The sequence below is a fragment of the Electrona antarctica genome (assembly GCF_951216825.1).
Source record: "Electrona antarctica genome assembly, chromosome: 9".
NCBI lineage: Eukaryota > Metazoa > Chordata > Actinopteri > Myctophiformes > Myctophidae > Electrona > Electrona antarctica.
Genome location: NC_136790.1, coordinates 45,433,065 through 45,459,469, shown reverse-complemented (window position 1 = coordinate 45,459,469; position 26,405 = coordinate 45,433,065). Strand labels below are relative to the sequence as shown.

At 41.5% G+C, this 26,405-nt stretch overlaps 1 protein-coding gene across 2 annotated transcripts in view; it reads left to right on the top strand.

The window, feature by feature from the left end:
* The window catches only part of LOC306929163 (E3 ubiquitin-protein ligase Itchy-like), a 44,876-nt gene extending 19,083 nt beyond the window's left edge, over window positions 1-25,793 (top strand). For both annotated transcript variants that reach the window (XM_079509581.1, XM_079509580.1), the window contains 16 exons: window positions 691-786; window positions 1,619-1,793; window positions 3,920-3,989; window positions 4,183-4,267; window positions 6,622-6,750; window positions 8,145-8,217; window positions 9,097-9,168; window positions 10,144-10,232; window positions 11,642-11,801; window positions 12,343-12,476; window positions 13,420-13,560; window positions 15,032-15,152; window positions 16,521-16,625; window positions 18,866-18,962; window positions 19,551-19,623; window positions 19,840-25,793. In XM_079509581.1, coding sequence (XP_079365707.1) covers window positions 691-786; window positions 1,619-1,793; window positions 3,920-3,989; window positions 4,183-4,267; window positions 6,622-6,750; window positions 8,145-8,217; window positions 9,097-9,168; window positions 10,144-10,232; window positions 11,642-11,801; window positions 12,343-12,476; window positions 13,420-13,560; window positions 15,032-15,152; window positions 16,521-16,625; window positions 18,866-18,962; window positions 19,551-19,623; window positions 19,840-19,939 — 1,720 coding nt within the window. In that variant the 3' untranslated portion in view covers window positions 19,940-25,793. The remainder of the gene's footprint in view (window positions 1-690; window positions 787-1,618; window positions 1,794-3,919; window positions 3,990-4,182; window positions 4,268-6,621; window positions 6,751-8,144; window positions 8,218-9,096; window positions 9,169-10,143; window positions 10,233-11,641; window positions 11,802-12,342; window positions 12,477-13,419; window positions 13,561-15,031; window positions 15,153-16,520; window positions 16,626-18,865; window positions 18,963-19,550; window positions 19,624-19,839) is intronic.
* Window positions 25,794-26,405: the final 612 nt, after the last annotated feature.

Genomic DNA, 26,405 nt, shown 5'->3' with positions numbered 1-26,405 from the left:
TTGACATGAAAATGTATGAGAACGACTTTTCAAGAAAACTGTCAGGATTTAGAAGACATTTGTAGAATCATCCTCGGGTCTAAATGGGTTAAGACCCGAAGAAAACAGATTCGACAAAAATGTCTTCTAAATCCGGACAGTTTTCTGAAAAACCAGTTGGTGCTCAAACCTTTTTTATTTCAAGGCCCCCCGCAGAATGATCTGTATTTGGCCGTGGATCTCATCTCATCTGAACATATTTTGTTCCAGGGACCAGGTGTTTTTTAAGCATTATGTTATACTTTAGCTTTTGAAAAATAGCAGATCTACAAGCTTGTAGATCTGCTATTTTTGAAAAATCGTGAAAATGTGGCGCAAATCCCTGAATATATATTCTTTCAGAGCAGAACGTTTTTAACTCATATCTTTGTTTCTGGGAGGTCACTGGAACTACATATTTTCAGATCGAGGGTCGGCGGCCAATTAAAAATTTTGGGGTTCTTGACATGAACCACTGACATAGAAACATGAGGGTTTTTCTGAAATCTGTCAGGATTTAAAAGGCATTTGTAGAATCGTCCTCGGGTCTAAATGGGTTAAACGAGGGGCTTCTGCAAATGACTCCCATCAATATCCCCACCTGCCGTTGTTTTATTTATTTATTTTTATTTTGTATTTTCTTTGCTTACTAATGGGTCTTTTCCTCTGCAGGTGGGAGCAGAGGGTGGACCAGAACGGACGTGTGTATTTTGTGGACCACATTGAAAAAAGAACGACCTGGGACCGGCCTGACGCTCTGCCCGCAGGGTAAGGGTTAAAAGAATGTATTAATTACTTATAAATCTGGGCTGGACCCAATTTGTTTAACCCATTTTGACCTGGGATTGATTCTACAAAATGTCTTCTAAATCCTATAGTAGTTCTCTTCCTGTTCTACGTGTGCTGACGTTAGACCCCTCCTACGCTTTTCTTAAAGGACCAGCGCCCTATATGTTTATTTATTTTTTATATATATATATTTTTTGTCAATATACATATTATCAACATGATTTTGTAAAAAAAAACGGTTAGGAAGAAATTGGTATTTTTGGGGGGGGGGGGTTCACCCAAAAAACAACACATACTGTAATAATAATAACCCATCCGTTACTACATGTGAAGGGCACAATACTGGGTTTAAAAACACAGCTGAAACATGAAGTGGAGTGTGTCAAATCCCACAATTTCCTTCTTCCCATTGCGCTGCAACGTAACTAGGATTCGCCGCCCTTGTTTGATACATGTTTGTGTCTGTTTCTAGCGAAAATGTAACTAATTCAACAGCAGTAACATTAGCGTTTTCTCTCAGTTGATTCTTCATATCCATATGAGTAAAACGGATGATTTGTTTTTTTCAAACACAGTTCTTATATGAGGCGCCCTCTACCGATATTGACGTCAGACTCCGGTGCTCTATATTTTGACATTTCTTTTATGAAAATAATTGCCAAGCTAATGAAAGAATTTGCAGGAGTGCCATTTAAAAAAAATAGAGTTGTGGTGATCACAATATCCAGCGAAGCAAATCATGTAATAAAACGTTCAGTCGTGACATTTAATTGTGCTTTAATCCATGCTCCACCACCTGTCCTCTCCACAGATGGGAGAGAAGGGTGGACCCCATGGGCCGCGTGTACTTTGTGGACCACATGACGCGGACCACCACGTGGCAGCGCCCCACGCAGGAGTCTGTGCGCAACTACGAGGAGTGGCAGAACCAGCGCAGCCAGCTGCAGGGCGCCATGCAGCAGTTCAACCAGAGGTTCATATACGGGGTGAGTGAACAACTTCACTGGATGAACCCATTTAAGACCTGTAGGACCATTCTACAAAATGTCTTCTAAATCGTGATAGTTTTCTGAAAAAAACCCCTATGTTTCTATGTCAGTGGTGATCAATATTTCATGTCAAGGACCCCCGAAAAGTCTATGTAATTGGCCACCGACTTGCACCTGAAAATATGTTGTTCCAGGGATCCTCCTCCCCCCAGAAGCATAGATTTGAGTTCAAAACGTTCGCTCTGAAAGAATATATATTCAAAGATTTGCGCCACATTTTTACGGGTTTTTCAAAAAATAGCAGACCTACAAGTTCATAGCGCGGCACTCTGTGCCGCGCTATGAGCTTGTAGATCTGCTATTTTCGCATTTTCGCCAGTTTAGGACATTTAGGACAAAATGCATCTGTGTCGCTTTAGCTTTTAGCTCTTTCCAACGCCACAGCCCCATCTAGTGGTTTGTCACAGAACGCCAGCCTTTCCACAGCCGTTATGGCCCTTGAAGCCGATTCCATCTGATTTGGTGAACTTCGGGTAACACGACGGAATCATTTCCGGGGAACTCGTTATTGACTTTCATTTTCATCACAACAATTGCTGAAACGGTCCCGCGAAAACGGTCGCGATGATTTTTTTTATTGACCTCCTAAAACACAGATGTTTTAGTATGATCGCCTCAATCTGAGCTTCAATTCCAATACTTTTGACTCTAATCTTTGCTTCTGGAGGGGTCTCTGCAACAACATATTGAGAAATATATGCGGCCAAATATATATCATTCTGGGATGAAATAGTTTGAGAATCACTGATATAGAAACATAGGTTTTTCTTGAAAAACAAAATTGTGTTGACTTGTAGCAGGGCACTTCTACATTGCCGTATTGATACTTTGAATTAAGTAAAAAAAATTGAATACTTTTTTTCCACCACTGGAAATCAGTTCCCGGTATGCGAAGACTCGCAAAGCACACTGCCCCGGGCACTGAATTATAATAAGGACTGCAATTGGAAAAAGCCTATGCTGGCTCCCATGCATTTTGTTGAAGAGACATCTATACATTTTCAAATTATATTGTTATTATGCTTAAATTATCGCTTTGGCTAAAACGCTGAATCCCGTGGATAAAGTAGGCTGTGTACATAGAACTACAGGCATTAATAACTACAGACATTAGTCTACCGCATATGTACAATTATATCGCCGACATTTGTAAATAGGTCCATGCAAAATCTGCTACGAGGATAAAACCAGAAAGGCACTAAGGCTTCTTTAGTAAGTAGTAGTAAGTAGCCTTGCCGAGCCATGAGGCCCATAGGGCAGGAGCCTATCTCCTGTTTCTGTAGCGTGAGGCAGCTTGATGTACAAGTACACCCCCTGGACATGACGCTAGTATGTCACAAGGCTTCTTTACATCAGGTATAATCAAGTAAAAGGAAAACGTGACAACCGTATGGAAAAAGGGGCAGAAGAACTGGGAGGCGGAGGCGTGGGGGGTGCGCTGCCCGGGTCTGTGTGCTTTGCGACTCTTCGCTCCCGGTATGCACACACGGCCCCCTTGACGCTGAAACCCCTCTCATGTGACATTGTACTGGTCCTGCATGACTGTGGTAATTGGTAGTTGTGTCCTGGAGGCTTTGGTCAGATCACATGTTTGCGACACACTGCCCTGCAGGGGAATTAAGAAAATGGCCACACTCCTCCTCATAATAAGAACTGACATTTATTTGTCACACACCGATGTTTCAGCTATGGGATCCTTCAAATGTCACAGTTTGTATCAGGACTGCGCGATAGAACATATACATCAAATGTATGCGTTTACCTTTGCTTACTGTAAGTCACTCTGGATAGTGAGTGTCGGCTAAATGCCTAAATTGTAAAAAAGGAAAAAAATCCCTAGTTTAATTAATATATCCAGTGTCTCCACCTCATCAGGTGCATGTTTTAACATCGTTTAAAAATACTTAGGGGACTATAATAACATTCAGGGAAATTAGAACTAGCTATATAATCTCTTGTGGTGTAACAAACAGACGTGCAAAGGCCTTATTTTAATTAATTTGTAATGTTTAATGTAATTTGCATAGTTTTGAACGGGCACCTTCCCTTTCTCTGCCTCTTAGCTCCAAGATCAGCTTGCAGCCGCAGCGAGCAAAGAATTTGACCCACTGGGGCCTCTACCACATGGCTGGGGTAAGCATGCTTGACTTTTCACTAATAACCCTGTTGTTTAAACCTTTAGCCGTGCTTGAGGAAATCTATATCTGTAGATATCCATAATAAGTGGTACTGTACTGCACTTGGAAGTATAACTTCCCAGGCTGTGAGTAAACCATGAATAACACATGAAAACGTTGATCTTCTTGTTACCATTTCGTGTCCCCAGAGAAGAGAACGGACACCAATGGCAGAGTGTACTTTGTTCATCACACGACTCGGGCCACTCAGTGGGAGGATCCAAGGACACAAGGGTGGGTACATACATTCATATCGCCTTGTGTTGTACACTTACTTTGTAACTTCTACTGACTCTGTTGTCAAACCATGTTCCAACGCAGTGGCAAAGATTCTATTATTGCAGAGGTTTTCAACTGGTGGTCCTCCGTGGACCACTGGTGAAGGTATTGCATGTGGTCCCTGACCATGCATTTAGTAATGTAGGACATTGAAGATTTGTTTTTATCGACCACTAGTTGGGAAACGGTGCACTTTAATGACCTGGTGATGTATGATGACACATCAATGTTGTCAGTCAGTTAGTGGGAAGTCGGATGTCAAGAACTTCCACAGAAAAGGGAGTTTGAATTTCAAGGGAAAGTGTAGTACCGGATTGACTGGTTGGGTCACCGTGATTAGGACATGTGACCATATTATCATGCAATCGCACATGTCTGCTCACTCGTACATAAGTTGCAATGAATCAGACATAAGTTGCAATGAATCATAACTATGGGAAAGGAATTGATCAGTGGTTCCACTAGTAGCCTGGCTCCAGCCCTGAATCGCTAGCCACGCCCATTAAGAAAATATGTTCTGGCGATTCAGGTCTGGAGTCTCTCTGCCTACGGCTGCGTCAGTGTCGTTCGGAAATTCGATCGTAGCAGCTGATTCACCTGATTGGCCATCAGCCCCGTCACTCAACAGCGTTAGACAACAAACAAGGCTGCCCCCACTGCGGTAACTCACGACCGTATCAATCTGGCTATTAAATCGACGTATGATAAATAGTTTCTTTACAGTCACGAGAGGTTTCATAAACATCATCATCCAACATATTTTACCGCTTTTGTTTACATGCTAGTAGCGTTCGTTGGCTGTGTTTGTTTGGTTAGCAAATGGGTTATCCATAGGCCTATAGCCACATGAACAACGTCATCTGCTTTCCTACTATTCTGATTGTTTGGTATGAACCAATCACTGAAGACTGACGCTTTGACAACACCCATCCCATAAACTGCTGCCATGGGGAGGGCTTTCAGTCTGAATAATGAAGTGAAACGAAATGATATCCAGACTGAGTGTCAGGCTAGACCAGGGGTTCTCAACGTTTTTGGCCGGGGACCCCCGGAAATGCTTTGGCAATGTCTCGGGACCCCCGCCCCGCCCCCTCCCGACCCCCAATATAAATTGACTGCTACAATAACCTTAAACCATTTTGGGCGGGAACCCCTTTTGGTGTTTTAAGCATTGTTATAATTTAGCTATTGAAAAATAGCAGATCTACAAGCTCATAGCGCGCCACCGAGTGGCGCGCTACGAGCTTGTAGGTCTGCTATTTTTGAAAAAAGTTTTTATAATTTGGGGACCCCCTAAAATAATTTGGCGACCCCCCGAGGGGTCGCGACCCACGGGTTGAGAACCCCTGGGCTAGACCACTAGCATGTGTTAGTTAACCCATTTAGACCTGAGAACGATTCTACACATGTCTTCTAAATCTTGACAGTTTTCTTGAAAAACCTATGTTTCTATGTCAGTCATTCTCAAACATTTTCATGTCTGTAATTGGCTGCCGACCCCCATCTGAAAATATGTTCTTCCAGGGACCCCCCAGAAGCAAGGATTTAAGTTAAAAACATTCAAATTCAAAGATTTGCACCACATTTTCCCGAGCTTGTAGATCTGCTATTTTTCAATAGCTAAAGTACAACATAATGCTTAAAACACCAAAAGGGGTTCCCGCCCAGAATGGGTTAAATAATGACTGTTAAAGGTATATTCAGTGGTTTCACTTAATTCAAATATCACTTTTTTTTCTTGTGTTGTGATAATCCTCCATACTGTACTATAGAGTGTGCTAACCATATAATTAGTTCCTCCCTATCCCCAGTGAACCGCAGGGGTAAAAAAAACCTTAGTTTCGGCTTTGGTGTTGGGTGAGAAAGCCTGTTGCATCCCCCCCCCCCCCCCCCACTGTAGAGCGTGTGCATGTGCACATCTTGTTACCGGGGCGGACCGGGTTTTTTTCTAAATCACCCAAATCACTGAATGCTCCTTTAAGGGCTTAATTGAATTTGTTAATTTGAGGTGAATTAAATCAAGCCCTTAACAGTCAATATTTCCTTTCAAGCTTTTCCCCCACGCCCATATCCCCCCCCCCCCACCCAACAACAGTGGTCCCCAGGTTGATTCTTAGCCAGGGTGGTGGTCCCTCGTTCATAATCAGTTGAAAACCCCTGTGTTATTGTGTATTATTTAGGTCTTTATTATTGTGTGCGTGTGTGCGCGCGTGTGTGTGTGTGTGTGTGTGTGTGCGTGCGCGTGTGTGTGCGTGCGTGCGTGTGTGCATGTGTGTGTGTGTGTGCGTGTGTGTGCGTGTGCGTTCCAGTTTGCTGAACGACAAGCCCCTGCCAGAAGGTTGGGAGATGAGGTTCACGGTGGACGGCATACCTTACTTCGTGGACCACAACAGGAGGAGCACCACCTACATCGATCCTCGCACAGGGAAATCCTCACTGTATGTCTGAGTTAAACGCCGTTCAAATGGACATGTATTATAGTAGCTGCGGGCAAACTCGTAAGAAATCACCAAGATTTGGCTTTTGGTGACTTTTTGCGTGGTGTTTACTGTTAGGTATGGGTATAAGGTTTTCAAAAAGCTGTGCAAATGTGTTGGGCGTGCCCCCTAGTGGTCTGTTTGCACAGACTCAAATGTTAGATTCATATAGGTATGGTTGAAAGTTGAAACCCAAAATAATTGATAGAAGAGATTTTTGTACTTTTGGATTATGTTACTAGTGGGTGTGCTAAATAATATACTAAAGTTTTGCGAAAAGCGATCAACTAGAAAGGCATCGTTTTCAAGATGGCGTCCACGATGGCTGCCAGGAGCTTAAAATGCCTATGGTTCCATTGCAAACCGACCACTACAGGGCGAGCCAAATTAGTTTGAGATGGTTTTGGCCATACCTAACACCATGCCAAAATTCAAAAAGCAGTTACCAAGTGCATAAATTGTTAAGATTTATTTTACATATTAAATCCCAGTTTATAGGCATTTTAGCTCTCGGCACCCATCACGTAAAAAAATCATACCCAACACCATGCCAACATTTTAAAACTAGTCATCAAAAGCCAAATCTCTACAAGTTCGCACCCAGCTATAGCCGTTTGATAGACGGAAATTAAGAAGTGGACCAATTGCAGAGCCTCGTTCAACAAAGTTTAAGTGGTTAAAAAGCTTCAGTTGCTAAACCCCTGTGTTGTAGGTCCTGAAATAGAGTCCTGACGTTACTCGCTCATCCTCTGGTTTGCTGAAGTAATTTCTCTACTATGGAGAATAAACTTTGGGCCATCTTAAAATCGTCTCATATAAGAATTGTGGTCCAAAAATAAACAGACTGTCTCTGCGATTTTGTCGGGGAGGTGTGTCTGTATCGTTTACGACGGTCAGTCACTCATATTTGAGACTGTTAATAGCGAAAACTGAACTAATTTGGCAGCAGTAACATTAGCGTTTTCTCTCAGTCAGTTGATTCTTCATATCCATATGAGTGAAACGGCCGGGATGAATTGTTTCTTTGTGACAATAGCACATTGTTATGTTATTCTGCTTTGTTTATCCTGTGCATGTTATTATTTTTAGGAAAGGAAATGTAACGTGTGGTGCTGACTATGAATATATTAGAATTATTTCCTAATCACGAGAAAGGTAATGGGCCTTGTACCTGGGGTGATTGACAGGTAACAGAGGCTGATGTCGCCACCCATCCAAGGTTATTTGTAGAGGAAGTGACACACAGGGAACGGGGGGGAATTACAAACAGAGTGTAGGCCTACACAGTTGGGAAGAGGAGCTCCAGGCGCCAGATCACGTTTGACATAATTCTCATTTTTGGTCATTTCCAACAGTGAGAACGGCCCCCAGATCACCTATGTCAGGGACTTCAAAGCCAAAGTCCAGTACTTCCGATTCTGGTGTCAGGTAAGTGTCATCTGAACAACTCGCACAAACAATGACGTCAAAATATCTGTTGCCGATTGACATTCTTTTATTAGGAATAACCCCTTGAGATGTAGCATCTCTTTTTTTCGAGGGGGGTCCTGGAATTACATTTTCATCTGTACCTGTGTGCAGTGTTGTTTTTGGCAGCAAATTTAGATTTTAGTTTTAGTCATAGTCTCTTGAATAGTTTTCATTTAGTTTTAGTCACATTTGTGTCACCTGAAATGTTTTAGTGTTACTAAATGTCATAAGATTTTAGTCGACTAAATCTACAGTTGATTCAGTCGACTAAAATGTATTTTGGCGGGCCTTGATGCCGTCGTAATGACTGATTTTACACTTGCTGGAAATAGCCGATCTACAAGCTCACAACACGTCGCAGCGCGACTCGAGTGCTTGTAGATCTGCTATTTTCAACATGCAACCAAATTGTAAAATACTGGATCTCTTGTCCACTAGTCCCTTCCTAACATAATTTTTGTCTAGTTTTTCTGTTGACAACGTTGTCAACACATTTAGTCTTAGTTTAAGTCGTCATAGCTTAGTTTTCATTTAGTTTTCGTCGGTGAAAAAAAGATGGTCGACGAACATTTTTCGTCTTAGTTTTAGTCGACGAAAACAACACCTTTGTACCTGTATGTATAATTGTTTTCTTAGTTAATGGGTAATATGGCAGAAGAAGTGTGAGTCTCCTTACTTTTTGTTTGAACTGCCGGTACAACGCCCATTGTCCATGTGAGGATGTCATCTTGACTGTTAACGTTTTGAGGTTTTGTTGTTTTTAAAATGAGGTTTACACGAGTTTTTCATGCCTGTCTTTTTCTCTCTCTCTCATTCCTTTGTGCTTCTGCCTCGTAGCAACTGTCCATGCCCCAGCACATAAAGATCACAGTCACTCGCAAAACCTTGTTTGAGGATTCCTTCCAGCAAGTGAGTTTCTGCAAGCTTGTATTATACTGTCTTAACCCATTCAGGGCGGGAACCCCTTTTGGTGTTTTAAGCATTGTGTTATACTTTAGCTATTGAAAAATAGCAGATCATATGAGCAGTTACCAAGCAGTTACCAAGTGCATAATTGTTATGATTTTTTACATTAATCACAGTTTATACAGTTTATAGGCAGCGTCACGTAAAAAATCATAAGAATTATGCACTTGGTAACTGCTTTTTTAATTTTGGCACAGTGTTAGGTATGGTCATAAGGTTTTCAAAAACCATTGCAAACTAATTTTGCTCACCCCCTAGTGGTCGGTTTGCAATGAAACCATAGGCATTTTAAGCTCCCAGCAGCTCCATCGTGTACGCTATCTTGAAAACGATGCCTTTCAAGTTGTTCGTTTTCTGTAAACTTATAGTATGTTATTTATTTAGCACACCCAATGGTAACAGAATCCATTGAAAAATCTCTTCTATCAACCATATACTGACATATCTAATAGTGGTTTCATTGGTTTTTGAAAACCTTATGCCCATACCTAACACCATGCCAAAATTCAAAAAGTAGTTACGAAGTGCATAATTGTTATGATTTTTTACATATTAAATCCCAGTTTATTAACAGAATCCATTGAAAATTCTCTTTTATTAATTATTTTGGTTTTCAACCATACCTATACGTATCCAATATTTGAGTCTGTGCAAACAGACCACTAGGGGGCGCTCCCAACGCGTTTGCACAGCTTTTTTGAAATCCTTATACCCATACCTAACACCACACCAAAATTCAGAAACTAGTCACCAAAAGCCAAATCTTGCTGGTTTCTTACAAGTCCGCCACCAGCTACAGTTTCCAACCGACGCAGTAAACTATTAGCGGCTGTGGCTGAGGGATTCCAAAACGCATCAGTTTTCACTGTTTTACAAGTTGAAATGTTCATTGACACCGTGTTTCTTGTCTGTTGAAAGATCATGAGCTTTCATCCACAAGATCTGAGACGGAGATTGTGGATCATTTTCCCTGGAGAGGAAGGCTTGGACTATGGCGGAGTTGCCAGGTACGGTACATTCATAATTAATAATACATTTTATATTTATAAGGCGCCTTTCAGGGCACTCAAGGTCGCCGTACAACAACTTTAAAAACAGTTAATACAAAACACAGTTAAAAGCAAAAGCAAAAAGAAAGTATAGTACAGCTTTCAGCAGATAGACACAGAGGTCAGCCATATCATATGCCTGCCTAAACAGGTGGGTTTTGAGTTGAGTTTGGTGATTGAGTTCATGTTTCTAATATCAGGGTGGAGGGAATTCCAGAGGTGAGGGCCATTACTGTGTGTTGAGATGCTTGATGGATAGCCTCGGAATCCCAGGCGTTTTAATTTCCAGGGAGAGTCCACTTCAATTCGGCATACAGTAGTGCAAACGTTGATCACTGGTGATTTCTGAACGTCTGCACCTTTGTTAAATTGACTGTCGCTCTAATGAATTAGTCTCATGTCTCGCAGCTGCGTCTAGATTCTCCCGGCGGATCCTGCCGGGAGCTGCCTATGCCATAGAAAGCATAGGTGGGTTTCAGTGTACTTGATGGATGACTAAGGGGCGATTCACACTATGGTCCCGAGTGCGCACTCGGGACCACTTGGCAGATGTTGTGGTAGTGTGAATGATGCGTACCGTTCCCGGGAGCGGATCGCCCAACCGTCCCCGGGACCGCATGGGGGGGCGGGTCTCTGGACCGTTGAAGTGTATTCAGATACGGATCGGTCCAATGTGAATGCATGTGTACCTAAAGAAGGAAGTGGACTGTTTTTTGTTTTTAGAACGTGACAATCTCTAGTCGACGAGCCAAGCGTCAACAAAAGAAACCACACAGACGCTGCACGACACGTAACACCAGCGCATTTCTCAACGCCACCCGTCTCCTGTTGAATCTGCGTACACGCGCAGCACCGTAGTACGCGCTGATCTTATTCTGTGGACTACACGTGGCTCTTGGGCTTTGCTTGGCATAGTTTCCAAAGTAAAACAAAATAATAATAATGCTAAAGTAGAATCCATAGCAAACTAATATCACAGAACTGACTGACACAGTGAATAGCAGGCAGGCTGACAGTGAAGTAACGGCAAAGAGGCAGTGTGTCTGGATTTATTGGAGACAATGTCGCAGAGTTGATGGTCAGTGTCCGTGCGCGCCAGCCATCAAGCACACCGCCATCTGGAGGAATAAAGTGTGTTATGCAAGTGTACCCAGGTGCGCTGTTGAATCTCGGGCAATGTGAATCATGGCCATCGGGGACCAGGCAACCGTATTCGGAAACGGTCCCTCTCAGTGTGAATCCCCTATTAAAGGTGCATTATTGCGCTCATAGGATGCTTTTATTTGGCCACTACGCGGATATGATGTGCTATTATCACAAATCGGCACAATGTTTATATTTTATTTACTCTGGGCCTGTCTTTACAGAGAATGGTTCTTCCTGCTGTCCCATGAGGTGCTCAATCCCATGTACTGTCTGTTTGAGTACGCCGGCAAGGACAACTACTGTCTGCAGATCAACCCGGCCTCCTACATCAACCCTGACCACCTCAAGTACTTCAAGTTCATTGGACGCTTCATTGCAATGGTACACTTTGTCATGTCATGTCTTATCACAGCTGGCTGATGGCTGCTGCTAATTAGAGTGGCTCATATGTGACCAAATTTGACTGAGGGACTGCCATTGGATCTTTTTCACTTCTGTGGTCTCTAACATTACACCTAGCTACATGTTTAAGCATTTATTTCATATTTACATGTCGATTTCAGCTCTGACACGTATTTCAGACATGCTCTAGTATGTGAAGAGTCTGCCTGTGCTATTAACTTGTGTCTGCCCAGTATTCTTTTCATTGGAGGGTGAAAGTGGTAGTCAATAATGGCCTATTATTTTCAGATGGTTACACCGCCAAATACTTGTACAAAACAACAACAAAACTATTTATGAAATCTACTCTAAACTACTGCTTTTTTGAGCAGTCCTCAACTTTACTTAAGGTTTATCACACATGGTTAACTTGTTTTAAGCAAAAATGGAAAACTATCATTGCAATCTAACTATCATGTTATTGACCAATTACATGTGGAGTGATCACAAACTTAAGATGTCTTGCACTGTCCATTTTTAGGCGCTGTTCCATGGAAAGTTCATCGACACGGGTTTTTCGCTTCCCTTCTACAAACGTATCCTGAACAAACCCCTTGCTCTCAAAGACCTGGAGTCCGTAGACCCAGAATTCTACAACTCCCTCATGTGGATCAAGTACGTCTGGGGCATTTGTAGGGTGCAGCTACTGTGAACTGAAGTAATTTAACATGGCACTGTGATTTAAGGGATAACAAATCCACAATGAATTTAAGTCGATGATGGCCATTGTCGGCCAAAGCCTGATTTATACGTGTTAGTGCCCTAGTGTTGCATACCGATGGTGAATGAGAATAGAACTGGGTTGATGATGGTGGTGGTAGTTCGCTATCTCTGCTGCCGGGAAGACACCGGTCTAACTCCAAAGCAAATGAAAAAATACATATAAGGTTTTCTTGTATATTTTCTTGAATACATTTTTTATCCCACAATTTTGTAACCCATTTTTCACCCCTGTGTCAATTATCTAATGTGATCCTGGGCTCTACACACCCTCCGCCAACCTGGGGAGAGCAACGGACAGTTCCTCTCCCCTCCCATCAGGCGCCCCGGCTGGCCAGGGGGAGGCAGTTTAGAGACCAGGATTACTGCATGTTTTTTGTGAGGGTTCCTACCATAGGGGACATGGGGAGAACATGCAAACTCCACACAGAAAACCTTATATTTTGAAAACAAAGCAATACTGCCTCATCAAAGTTGGTGTTGTGACTTATTGACTTATTGTCAATTACTTGCAGGGGGTTCGATCCAGAGTTAGAAACGGAAGATAGATAGGCTTACCATTTGCATGAGAGGGGGAGAGGTGGTCGAGTTAGCTGCTTTAGCATTAGACAGTTTGAGGGTCCAATGGAGTTTTGTCCCAAGCGCTTTTTACTACTTTTCATTGGTGCAAAAAAAATGTTTTAACCAACACACAAACGTAAAGGGTGTTCAATAGCACTGATTTTATAAACGAAACAAAAACCTCCAAAAATGGAGTTAGGTGGTTTCCTCCCAACAGCAACGATATGGAATAACCGACGGCACCATGTTGTTGCCAATGACGTCCTCTGTTTTGCAGAGATAACAACATTGAGGAGTGTGCCCTGGAGATGTTCTTCTCCGTAGACAAGGAGATCCTGGGGGAGGTGACCACCCATGAGCTGAAGACTGATGGAGGGAACGTTCTCGTCACCGAGGAGAACAAGGAGGAGTACATCAGGTACAATCTGCTCTCAACCCATCTCCCAACAGAAATGGTTTTAATGCATGCTGATACTCTTAACCATTGGGCTATATCATGCACACATGCCATTTTGGAAAGAACTTGGGCCCTTTCCCTACTTCCTTCACAGGCGTTACCGAGGATACTAGGCTCTGTTCCATTCTGGTCAAACAGGGTTGGCTCACTGGAAACACTCTGCTACACCCTTGGGTCTCAAAGTGTCCTTGAGTGGGTTCCAAATCCGTACGGGTGTGTGTACAAATGGAACGGGTCCTTGAAAATAATGAGAACCACTGCACACTAAATGGAACAGAGCCTTAATTAGTATAATCGGTAACACCTGTGAAGGAAGTGGGGAAGGGGCCAAGGAAGATTAGAGAAGGAAGTGACATGGTCACGTGACAGTGCTGCGCCATGACACTTTCATGGGAGCCAAATCTCGCACCGGAAGTGACATGAATACAAAGCAGTGAATGGAGCAAGCTTGACCAGCTCATAACAAACATTATTCAAGAACCATGGAGACCTGTGTCATATAATCGGTTCAGGCATATAAAAGAAGACATATCACAGGTTGTTTTCTAATCACTTGCTTTTCGATGTGCACAAAGTGCACAGTACATCATTTTATTTGAGGATTTAAACGGCACCAGGTATCGTTTCTGTTTCGGGGGTATCGTGAGATTTGGCTGCCACACAGGAAACGGTGGACAGTCTCGCGATACTTGGCACGTTCAGAACATACTTTTTGCCCTTTAGATACCTCTATAAAACTACACAGTGTACACATCGAAACGCAACACAGCAGACAATAATGTATTACATGTCTTCTGTTATTTGCCAGAAGTGATTGCTTTACAAAAGATCTCAGTCATTCAGAAATAGTGTTTGTTCATGAGCTGGTCACTGAGCTGAGCTCTCACTAAGCTCTCATTGACTCCAGTGCATTCTGCCGAACTTCCGGGTGCAGTTTGGCTCCCATGGTGCGACGAATCTGCCGCCTGGAATTGCGTGATAGCAAAAATGACGTCGGTGACCTTGCCTACCTTGAAAGGGGCCCGGAAGTAGGAAGAGTTATTCTGTGTGCATATAACCCATTAAACCCTTTATACTTATTAGTAAAACTGACCTGAGTAACTTACTGTACCTGGACAGTTTTTTTTCCCCCTCTACAAAAATGTGTCTCATCGTTTCGCGTTGTGAGTTTGTAGATTGACTATTTTGGGCTGAATATGAATGCTGGGGTTGAAGTGGTTAGACAATCCCATCATACCTACTATACAGCATCTTATCTAAAATGACCTTTTCAAAGAGAATCGGCCTCAAGACGCCAAGTTCATAATCATATATGCTGCACCACACAGATGGTGGTTTTAAATCAACTAATGAATTGACCACGTTGTGAGCTTGTAGATCTGCTATAGTTGCTGACTGTGCAATGGTTAATGAATTGTCTGTATGCATGCAGATTGGTCGCAGAGTGGAGATTATCCAGAGGAGTGGAGGAGCAGACGCAAGCTTTCTTCGAAGGCTTCAATGAAGTTCTGCCTCAGCAGTACCTTCAGTACTTTGATGCCAAAGAGCTAGAGGTATGTAGCTTTCAAGGACCCCGTGTATTTGGCCACCGACCCCTGTCTGAAAATATGTTGTTCCAAGGACCCCTCCTAGAAGCAAATATTTGAGTTAAAAGCATTCACTGTGGCCTGGGCCGTGGCTCAGCGGTCCAGGCACCTTGGCTGGTAATCCAGTCTGGCAGTGTGCCGCGGGTTCGACTCTCGATCCCGACGGCCTTTACTGCATGTCTTCCCCCCCATCTCTCTCCCCATTTCCTGTCAGCCTACTGTCTATCCCTCCATAAAAAATGTAAAAAATAAAGGAAAGCCACAAAAAACTAAAAAGCGTTCACTGTGAAAGAATATATATTCAAAGATTTTCACAAATTTTCAAAAATAGTAGATCTACAAGCTTGTAGCGTGGCACTCGGTGCTCACAACATGTTGCATTATGCTGCGTTATGAGCTTGTAGATCTGCTATCTTCACAGATTTTGTGCAGCACTCCTGTATAATGAAGTGGGGCAGTAATTTAAGTTGAACGATACCCGACAGCAACGACATGAATTAATAATAACTTTCTGCAATTTTCATACATGCTTAGAATAGCAGTGTTGTTCATTCCAAGAGGCTATTGACACAAATAATTAAGAGGGCCCTGCTTCACAGCTGTTTTCATGTTCAACAGTATTTAAACTTCATTAAGGAACTCTGTGTACTTTTTAGAAAAGGGTTGTTTTCACATCATTATGAAACATTGATTTTCATTATGAAAACAGAATTGCAGTGCACTGCATAAGTGCATAATTCCCTTGCACACACATTCCATATTAACACACTCCAGTCCTTCTACTTCCATATTGCTGTTCCCTACAACCGCGCACAATATACAGTAATCCGTTACTGTTGTCAAACTAGTTAAGTACAGTATGTACAGTATTAAAAAATGAATATATTTAGAAGGCGTTTTTAGAATCGGCCTCCAAAATGGGTTATAAGCCCATTGAGTTGAGTGGCGAGGCCAGAGTGGGGCCATCTTCATCTTGTGAGGCTTACGGCTATAGACTAGAGCATCGCAGTCCCACCCCTTTCAGAACGACGAAGGCACAAAAAAAAGAAAAATATTGGCCGCGCGCCAGAAGGCCGCGCGCCAGAAGGCCGCGCTCCAGAAGGCTGCGCGCCAGAAGGTCGCCCCTGTGCCCACCACCATGCCAAAGCTTTTTCCTGCAGGAAACACAGGAGTTGGCTTTGTTTGAGGCTTAAATGTCTTTAAATACTTTCTGAAACGTTTATGGGAAAAAAAATTATGGGAAATTGTCTTCCGGTGCCCTGGAAGGGGGCTGGACTGCGATGCGACGCTCTATTACTTCCAATAGTGTTGATGTCACGTTCTCTACCTCCACAGGTGATGCTGTGTGGGATGCAGGAGATAGACCTGGTGGACTGGCAGAGGAACACCATCTACAGACATTACGCCCGCAGCAGCAAGCAGATCCTCTGGTTCTGGCAGGTTGGTACTGGTACATGCACACGCACGCGTCATGACAAGGTGGGGTCAGCACATTTTGGGCAAGTGGCTATGGCTGTTTTTAGCCCAGGGAGTGTATTTTGTGCAAAACTAATGCTTGGAATCGTGAAAAACTAATGCTTGGATTCAGAATCGTGAAAACCCCCTAGTTTGACATGTCACATGCTACTTAAAGCAAAAGGAAAGTTTGCCATTTTTGCCTGCCACAGGATGTTAATGGTAGGGTCACAAGAATAAAAGAAATTGCTCAATACTAACGGCAAGTGGATTCATGAACAACACACAACTGTGTGTTGTAGGCTCAATATGAATTTGTCACCTCCCCCTTCACATTCAATAGATCCTGTGATCTTTTGTGGCCAAATGTAATTTCTTGTGGTCTAGTAGGACTATAGTAAATTATTTAAAAAAAGAAAATCACCATAATTGTTAATTTGTTTGTAAAATAAATAAATAAAAGGAGACATTTAGCCCTATGTTCGAATGCCCCCGCCCCCTTGTCAAAAATAGCTAAAATCGTTAAAATGAAAGAAAGCAGCAAATAAATAAAATCACACCTGTCTGAAGTGAGTGGTGCAACAGCGCCCCCTGTTGGTACCCTAAACATACGGACAGACATAGGGACGGATGGACATTGCTGGTTCCAGGAGTGGTTGCCCCCCCCCCTCAAAATTAATACTCTTACTTTCTCTAATAACAACCTAAAACATGAACCTTGGTTAAAAAAACAACAACAAAGTTGTCCTTTAAGCAAGTATGCGCTTGCATAAAGTGAGTGGCAAAGTGAGTTTAATGTCATTTAACATAATTTAATGCAATCAACTTTTCTGTTTGAATGTATGGGCTGTCAAGGCCAGAAAGTAGTTTTTTGCCACTCAGTAGGCGTTCCCGCATAACTTCTGGGTATGATGATGATGTCACACTCATACCCTCTATACCTGCAGCTAATTCCATGAATAATGGGTGTGTTAGATTTAGATGTGCTACTGTGCAAGCGTTGACAATAGTGTTGACTAGTCGGTGCTTGCGCATTGACACACCTAAATGCTACACACCCCTTGAGAACTGTCGGGTTGTCATTGGCACATTGGCACGCCTCAATATCACGCCTTTGTGACATTTGGCTACTGTTGAAAATGAACCACTTGGCTAACATTGGCACCTTTTGGCAGATACTTTTGGCCTCACCTCACAATACTTGTAGCTTAACAAGTTTACAAGTTGGTAATACTAATGTGTAGTCTGTCTCTGTAGCATTAGGCCAGTAATACATATTTGTATAACTTTACATTAGTGTGGGGTTGTGAGTCTTTTTCCTTTATATGTGTACACAGAGAGACATCCTATTGGGCAATTTTACTTTTTCATTATAGAATATGAATTCTTGACAATTAATCCAAGCCAAGGAACGACAGGTTACGTTTTAAGCACTATGACCCCCTGTGCCAGGACGTAATGTTGCGTCTTTATTTGTATTTATTTTTACAATAGAAACGCTGGCACCTGGTCTGCGTTTCTGTTGTTGCGAACGCAGTGAGCATTTACTATGAGACCCAGCAGATCATGTCTGTCTGTCTGTGTGTCTGTGTGTGTGTCACGCTGTAACCCGCCCACCACCAGAGGGCGCAGCTGTATCACACACAAAAACACACACACGTGCACGCACACACACACACACACACACACACACACACACAACTTAACTTAAAAAAAAACTTAACTTAAAAAAAAACTTAAAAAGAAAAAACTTTAAAAAAACGTAACTTAAAAAAACGTAACTTAAAAAAAACTTTAAAAAAAACTTAACTTAAAAAAAAACTTAACTTAAAAAAATCTTTAAAAAAATCTTAAAAAAAACAAAAAAAAAGAACTTAAAAAAAACCTTAAAGTACGTAATTTATTCTAATTGTTGTTATTGCAATTTACGAGCTGCGTTCGCTTCCCGCGTTCGCGCGTCTTACTTGTGTACTAGCATGGATTGTGTTTTAATATGCTGACACGTTGTTTTGTTTTGTTTTTTTAACAAATGGGACAAACAGTTTTCATAGGATTTATTATTCAATATTTTGTGCAGTAAAAACAAAATGATTATATGTTGCCTATAGCTTTGACAAGCTCAAAGCATCACTTTCCTTATCGCCCTTTTAACACTGATTTGTGAGTTGTGACTGTACATGCTCAAGCTTTGCTTAGCTAGAATTAATATGAAATGATGTTCCCAGTTTGTCAAGGAGATGGACAATGAGAAAAGGATGAGATTGCTGCAATTTGTCACTGGAACCTGCAGACTTCCTATGGGTGGCTATGCTGACCTTATGGGTATGTTTTTCAACTGGAAAACACACACACACACACACACACACACACACACACCTTCATATTAAAGCAGAAAGGTTTTCTCACTTGATCTTAAATCATTAATCATTGATTTGCCAATAGCAATTTCACTTTGACCCATAGGGGTTGCCACAAATTATTGTATTTTTGCAGAAACATACCGTTTGGACCAATCTCGTCCAAATTTGTTAACACCTTATCTCGGGAGTCATGTGACAATGTCGTTGTCTTGCAAATTGAGTGGGATGTCCCCAAAAAATGGGTTATGGATGTCTATTCAACTTCAAAATTTGAAACGCAATCTTTCCCCAAACCTTTCTAGGTTATCTATAAATATGTTATTAGTAATATAATACATTTAATATACTCTCTGTGTGTGTGTGTGTGTGTGTGTGTGTGTGTGTGTGTGTGTGTGTGTGTGTGTGTGTGTGTGTGTGTGTGTGTGTGTGTGTGTGTGTGTGTGTGTGTGTGTGTGTGTGTGTGTGTGTGTGTGTGTGTGTGTGTGTGTGTGTGTGTGTGTGTGTGTGTGTGTGCGCGTACATGTGTTTATTTCTGTTGTAATTCCTACAGGGAGCAATGGCCCCCAGAAGTTCTGCATTGAGAAAGTGGGCAAAGAGAACTGGCTTCCAAGAAGTCACACATGGTAAAGTTGTGGATTACTCTTTCTATTAAAATGTATTTAAATGTAGGATTTTTCTAGGATCCTCAACCACTTTAGAGCCTCCTCGTTTGCCCTTGATTTGGCATTTGTAGATCATGCACACTCCTTTTACACGTTAAAGACATAATCTGCTTTCATCAAATAACAAAAATGCAAATCAAATTTCTCTCTCTCTCGTGCCGTTTTGTCGACGTCCAGCTTTAACCGCCTGGACCTTCCTCCTTACAAGAGCTACGAGCAGCTGAAGGAGAAGCTGATGTTTGCCATCGAGGAGACGGAAGGCTTCGGCCAGGAGTAAAACAGCAGAATGGTGTAGGGAGGAGGAGGAGGAGGAGGTGCATGATGGAGAGAGCAGGAGCGACACGGCCTGGAGGAGGAGCCCCACAGCCTGGAGGAGGAGCCCCACGGCCTGGAGGAGGAGCCCCACAGCCTGGAGGAGGAGCCATTGTCCATGCATGCAGCCAAGCCGCCCGCCTTCTGAGTCTTCCTGTCTGTTTGTAAGGCTCGGGGCAACACTACTGTTTCCACCTGGGTAGGGAGTCTGTTTTCTGCGCCATTAGGATCTACTGCTACTTTAAACGGATGGCTAAGACCACGCAGAGAGGTACAGACTCCACGCACAGCTCCTTTAACCACTACAAGCCTGTTTTATACTCCGTCGTCCCATCGGTGTCGTCGAGCGAGCGAGAGAGAAAATTGCCGATCTACATGTTGTGAGCTTGTAGATCTGCTATTTCCTAGCCTACTAGGGGGGATTGCCAGGTTTGAAGGTGGTTCATTGCCGTTTGTGTTTTTCAAACGCAGTAGGATGTATCGCCCCATGCTTGGCCTCCCACATCAATTCCTCGATTCAAACGGCAGGAGTTCACTGACACTTTATTGTACTCTCACCTCCCGACTGTGTGACTGTCCCCCCCCCCCCCCCCCCCCCCCTCCAGGTTGTCTGTCCTAATCGCAGCAACTTCAATAACCTTGGGAGTGCCACCTTGTCTCACCTAGTATGCACTTAACTGTCTACTCTACAGCTTATATTTTAAGGAGAGAAAATCATATTTGTGCTTGTTGAGCGGTTATGTTTCTTTCCCCCAACATTATCATTTCCCAAATCCACAGCAATCTGTGACTTCATTATACTAATAGTGTGGCGCTATATTACTATCCATGCAGGTTTCTATTTTTATTTGTTGTTAAATCTTGTGTTAAATTGTGTTCAATAGATCTGTATTCCCATAGTAATCATTGCTATAGTGTTTGTTCAGTAACGGGGGTCTCCACATGAAAATAATAAGCTGGAAAAGCTCTTCTAATTAGCCCTTTCGCTAAGGCCCTAGCCTACCCCGTCCTTGTTCAATAGACACGTCAGCAGCGAAGAGACACGTCAAGCTGTCCTTCTCACCCATTGAGATGCATGTTAAATGACGGGATTTCTCCATATAAATAATGGATCATTTCATAAGCAAAACCTTCAAAATGTCTTCTAAATCTAGTCAACTAGGCCTGCAGGAGGCTATGCACTGGGACAATGTGCATGACATTATTTAAATAAACTACGAGGAAATGACAGAGGGAGAAATCAACTTTTAACGACCGCCCGACAGGAGTTTTCCTGTTGCACGGTAAAGACTATGGTCATTAGTATAGTATTGCCATCACCTGGGTGGGTCAGTCGTGTAACTTTCCCGACGTTAAGCCGTGCATATGTTCAGCCATGCAAAATAACTAATAATAATTTAGCGAAGGACTAATTGGATTGGAAATTGGTGTACCACCTAAAAACAATATGTTCTGCTTATTACAGAGACCGGAAGATCCATGTTACTGAACACGGGTTTCAGACAATTGAAGGTTTAATTTTCAACCTTCTAAAGAAAGAATAAACGGAATTTACATGCATCACTTTGAAGATCTTCAAGATAAAAAGATTCTAATCCATTAAGCTTTTTAACCTTTTATTTTCCACTTGCTCTCTTTTTCGTTTTGTCACAGAAACAATCGTGGACTAATTAATTGGACTCTTTACACTGAAGATTAAAGTTTCAAAAGCAGAGCAATTTAAGATACAATCCCGGATACGAACAAAACGTAATCTTAAACAATCTGAATTCCAATTCAGTGTGACTAGCTATAGCAATGATTTTTTGAGAATATAACACCCTTTAACTCTCTAACAAAAGACCAAAAGATATCACTTGCAGCTCCTTTGTTAAGTACAGTGTACATTGCAACGTCACAGCCAACATGTACGTGCAACACTAGCAGAAGATACACTGTACACATCAGCAGTACTGTCAAATAGTCTCCAATTCCTTGTCTTTAAATCATTGGTACATTGCAGCATCATTAGATAATCCTTACTGTTTTATTGTTGTTCATTTATTCCTTATGGTACTTGGTCAGTTGGCTTTAACGTTTAACAGATATATTGAAGGTTTTCTTGAGTCACAAACAACTCTGTACAATATTACTAGCAAGCATGGCTAGTTTGGCAGTCATAAAACAAAATGACAGACAGAAACAATCAAAACACTCACCAGTCATAAGGTATTACTATGGCTAATTTCAATAGGTAATGTTGGCATTTTGCTAAATATACAGGATCATGGTGAAGAACAACACTGAGAGCGTAAGGTAGATTGACTGTTGGGAATATTGTAGCAGTTCCTTCATTTAATTTTGGTAGTTTCAATGTGAGCTAATTTCCTTTTGATTTCGTAACTTTATAATGCTTTGAAATATTTTACCTGGTTTGCACATTATCATGTGAGCAGCAAGATTGTTGCGAATGTCAAGAGAGGATATATTTTTATGTGCAGTAGTTTTCTAGAAAAAGAAGGTATGTGACCATAATATAGCAATTGTTGTTAAATCAATGATTTTCTTGTGTGATAAGAATTCACTAATTTTCAACCCTTTATTGATTCAAGGCCCAAACACTGAACATCGAGCATGTAGTTGAGTGGAATATTTGTGAATCAGGTTTAAGTCGTGTGATTTGACAAACCTGCTTCAATATTGGTCTATGCACACATGACTGTGAATGGACAGCTCTGCTATCAGGAAAAAGAGACATTTTAAAAAGCTTAAAAATTCTCAACAAGCAAAGATTTGTACTGATGAAGTGGGCACAGTGACAGTGACTCGTTTGTCGCTTGACTTATTAGACTTCACCTAGCTATTCCCACTGAATGGTATCCGTTTCTCTGCTTGCTGTTTAGAAATAAGTAGCTTAACAATAACTCAAATTAATCTTACCTGTTTTATGTGCTCAAATTAGACTCAATGACATTATGTAAATAATACATTTACTAAGTCAAAAAGTGTGAATTATCTTACAACATGGCCCATATTTATCCTAGTCCAGGACCCATAGCTCTCTGATATGTAGGCGTAAATTGAGGATTTTAACGTTGCATGGACTTTCTCTCAAAGCTGCCCTAGTTTTATAGGGTATTTAGCATTATAATTTGTTTGGGCAATTTGTCCCCAAATTATGTCTGCTGATATCAGAGTTCAGCAAATAACTGTGAAAACATTGTTTAAAAGAAGAGGAAAAAAAGCCCCTTTGATTTGTTTTAGAAACTGACCCGTGAAATCACATTCTGCATAACCAAAAGTGGCAGTATTTATGTAGACAACGTTGTGATGATAATGGTTGCTCGGAATGAGTACTTTTGTCGTTCTTCTTCTCGCAAGACAGTGGTAAAGTCTTAAAGCTGCTATAAGCAATAATATGTCAAATTTTTAATGACCTTTTTTTGGTATTCAGACAGCCAGCAATGGGTAGAACACTACCAAAAATAATGTAGTCTCTGTGACAAATCTAGGGGCCACAATCTGCATTCAAAGATTTTCCTAGAAGCTTTGTCATTGGTCGATTTGTCTGTCTGCTTTCTGATTGGTTAGTCATTGCGACCGGGTTTTTTCCGACCAATGACAAAGCTTCTAGGAACATCTTTGAATGCAGATTGCGGCCCCTAGATGTGTCACAGAGACTACATTTTGTGGGGGAGCGTTCTACCCATTGCTGGCTGTCTGAATACCAAAAAATAAAAAAGACCATTCAAATTTGACATATTATTGCTTATAGCAGCTTTAACTTGGCTCGTAAATCCAAAACACATTTTGTCACTGTGGCTTCAGAAGCATATCTTTAACAAGTTAATGGGTAACATTGATTTGATGTAATGCATAGTAATAATGTTTTATTACTGTGTATCTATGCAAAGTCTATACATAGTGTATATAAAAATTATAGCTATATCGTGGCTAAGTATGAACATATAGCCAAAACTAATGTAATGGAGAAGTAGAACTGTTGAAAAACTCTTAAACATCGAGCTGTGTAATGTATGAATGGGAAAAATGTGCAAAAATATATGAAAGTCAACTTGAATTCGTGTAATTCACTTTTATTTTGAAGATTGCATTAAATTGCCCAAAGGCCCTATTTCAGTATTTGTGGAAAACGTATTCCCACGTGTGTGTGTGTGTGTGTCTGTGTGTGTGTGTGTGTGTGTGTGTCAACCACGATGCTCAATATCTTCGTATACTAACAACAAAGTGTCAGAACGGGGCAGATATTTTCCTCGACATTTGTGAAAGTTATATACCGGATTACCGGCATTAAAGATCATTTCTCAGAGTTTGAATGCCAGACTCGAACCCAATAGGAAATCACCTGCTCCGGTCTGCCCTGTATCTGTTCTGTATGTACTGTCTGTATGATGATCATCGTCAAAACCAGGTGAAAGAGCACCTGCATGTGATTGCTCAGGTTGGTTATTCGGTTAACAACATTAAGACCTGAGGACCTGATTCTACAAATGTCTTCTAAATGTTTCTATAGCAATGGTTCTCAAACTATTTCATGTCCTTGTCAAGGACCCCAAAAATGATATGTAAGTGACCATCGACCCCCATCTGAAAATATGTTGTTCCAGGGACCCCTGCACAGAAGCAAAGTTATGAGTTAAAAACGTTGGAATATATATTCAAAGATTTGCACATGTTTTCACAAATTGTCAAAAATAGCAGATCTACAAGCTTGTAGCGCGGCACTCGGTGCCACACATTCAGGTTGTAGATCTGCTATTTTTCAATAGCTAATGTTTAAAATAATGGTTAAAACTGGTTAAAAGCTAAGATGACACAAAAAAGCATCCTCAGGTCTAAATGCGTTTTAACCGCACAGGACCGTAGGCTACAGAGCAGTCACTTTTACAGCTGTGGAGGTTAGATCAAATGTTATGACGTATATTTTTTCCCTCTGTGTCAGGAGGGGAGACCTCCAGGACCGCAATGGACCTGCATTCTTAGGCCTTCTTTTATTGCGAGGCTTTTTTTCTCCATCCGGTATATACCTATACTGAACAGTCAACGAATGCAGTCCTCCAGGTCACGTCCGTTCTGTCAGGACAGGAGAGAGACCTTTTGCAGCTTTGTGACGATGAAACACTAAGCCACTGACAAGGATGTTGGGCTGCGACGAGATTGGGCTTCCTCCTGATTTGGGAACCATGTGTTGGATGTGGCATTATTATGTGCCATGTGTTGCTGGGGAGAAGCCAGACAAAGGTGCCCGTTCACTAAAGGATGGCCGTTCCATTACAGGAGACTGAACATTTCTTCCCCTGCTCATGATCTCACCGCTTAACTACAAAAATACTGTACACAAACTGCTGTTCGTTATAATGTTCAATAAATTAGACTCTTTTATGCATTGTAAGGTATATCGCTGCTCTGCCTCGTGAAGAGCGCTGAGGGAAAATTATACATCGACAAAACTTAATTCAGTGATTGAAATCTGGGGCAGTTGTTGGGCTATGTAACAAAATATTGCATCATAATGGCACCTTGACTTTTGAAATGGTTGATTAACCACTTGAAATTGTTTTAACAATGAAGTGTTCCCAGATCATAGGGGACTTAAAATGTATAGAAATAGGCAATATATTAATACTTTTATTTCAACTGATTGCATTGTAAATCATGTTGATAGCTTAATCACTGTATTTTGTTTTGTCAAAGCTTTTTGGATAAATGGCAGTTAATGGTTGGATATACTATTTATTTCTTAGCGTAATGTGAAAAAGATGGGTCCTTAATTCATGTCAAATGAACTTGATTAGGAAATAAATCATTGGGTTACTGGAGCCATACTGTGTCCACAAATGTATTATTAGTTTTCGTGTGTGTGTGTGTGTGTGTGTGTGTGTGTGTGTGTGTGTGTGTGTGTGTGTGTGTGTGTGTGTGTGTGTGTGTGTGTGTGTGTGTGTGTGTCTGTGTGTCTGTCGCATACTGCAGCTGTCATACAATATCAGACAACAAAGTGGTCTATGTTGTTGTGAAATGTGTATGGTAAATGCCTGGAAACACTTTGGTTAGGGGTTGAGGGACATATAACCTACTCTAAACCTGACTATAGCAACTCACTGACATTTTCACAAGGTGGTGCTAAAGAATGATGTTTGTGCACATGCATGTGCAATACTCATACTGTAGACATATAGGCTACCTTTTGAATAAACATAATATGCTTTTGATCATTCAGAGTCTGATTCTGAATGTACTACACCTCCTGTCACAGGGATATATAACAACAAGTAAAAACGCAAAAGTAGAACTAGCTGAGCACATTATACATGTTATCTATTGGTCAATGTGTTGTATAATATTAATCAAACTGTACTTCTAAACTGATAATAAAGTAGGCTATTCAATCAATCACCACCTGACCCTCATCCACTGCAATCAGATTTCCCCTC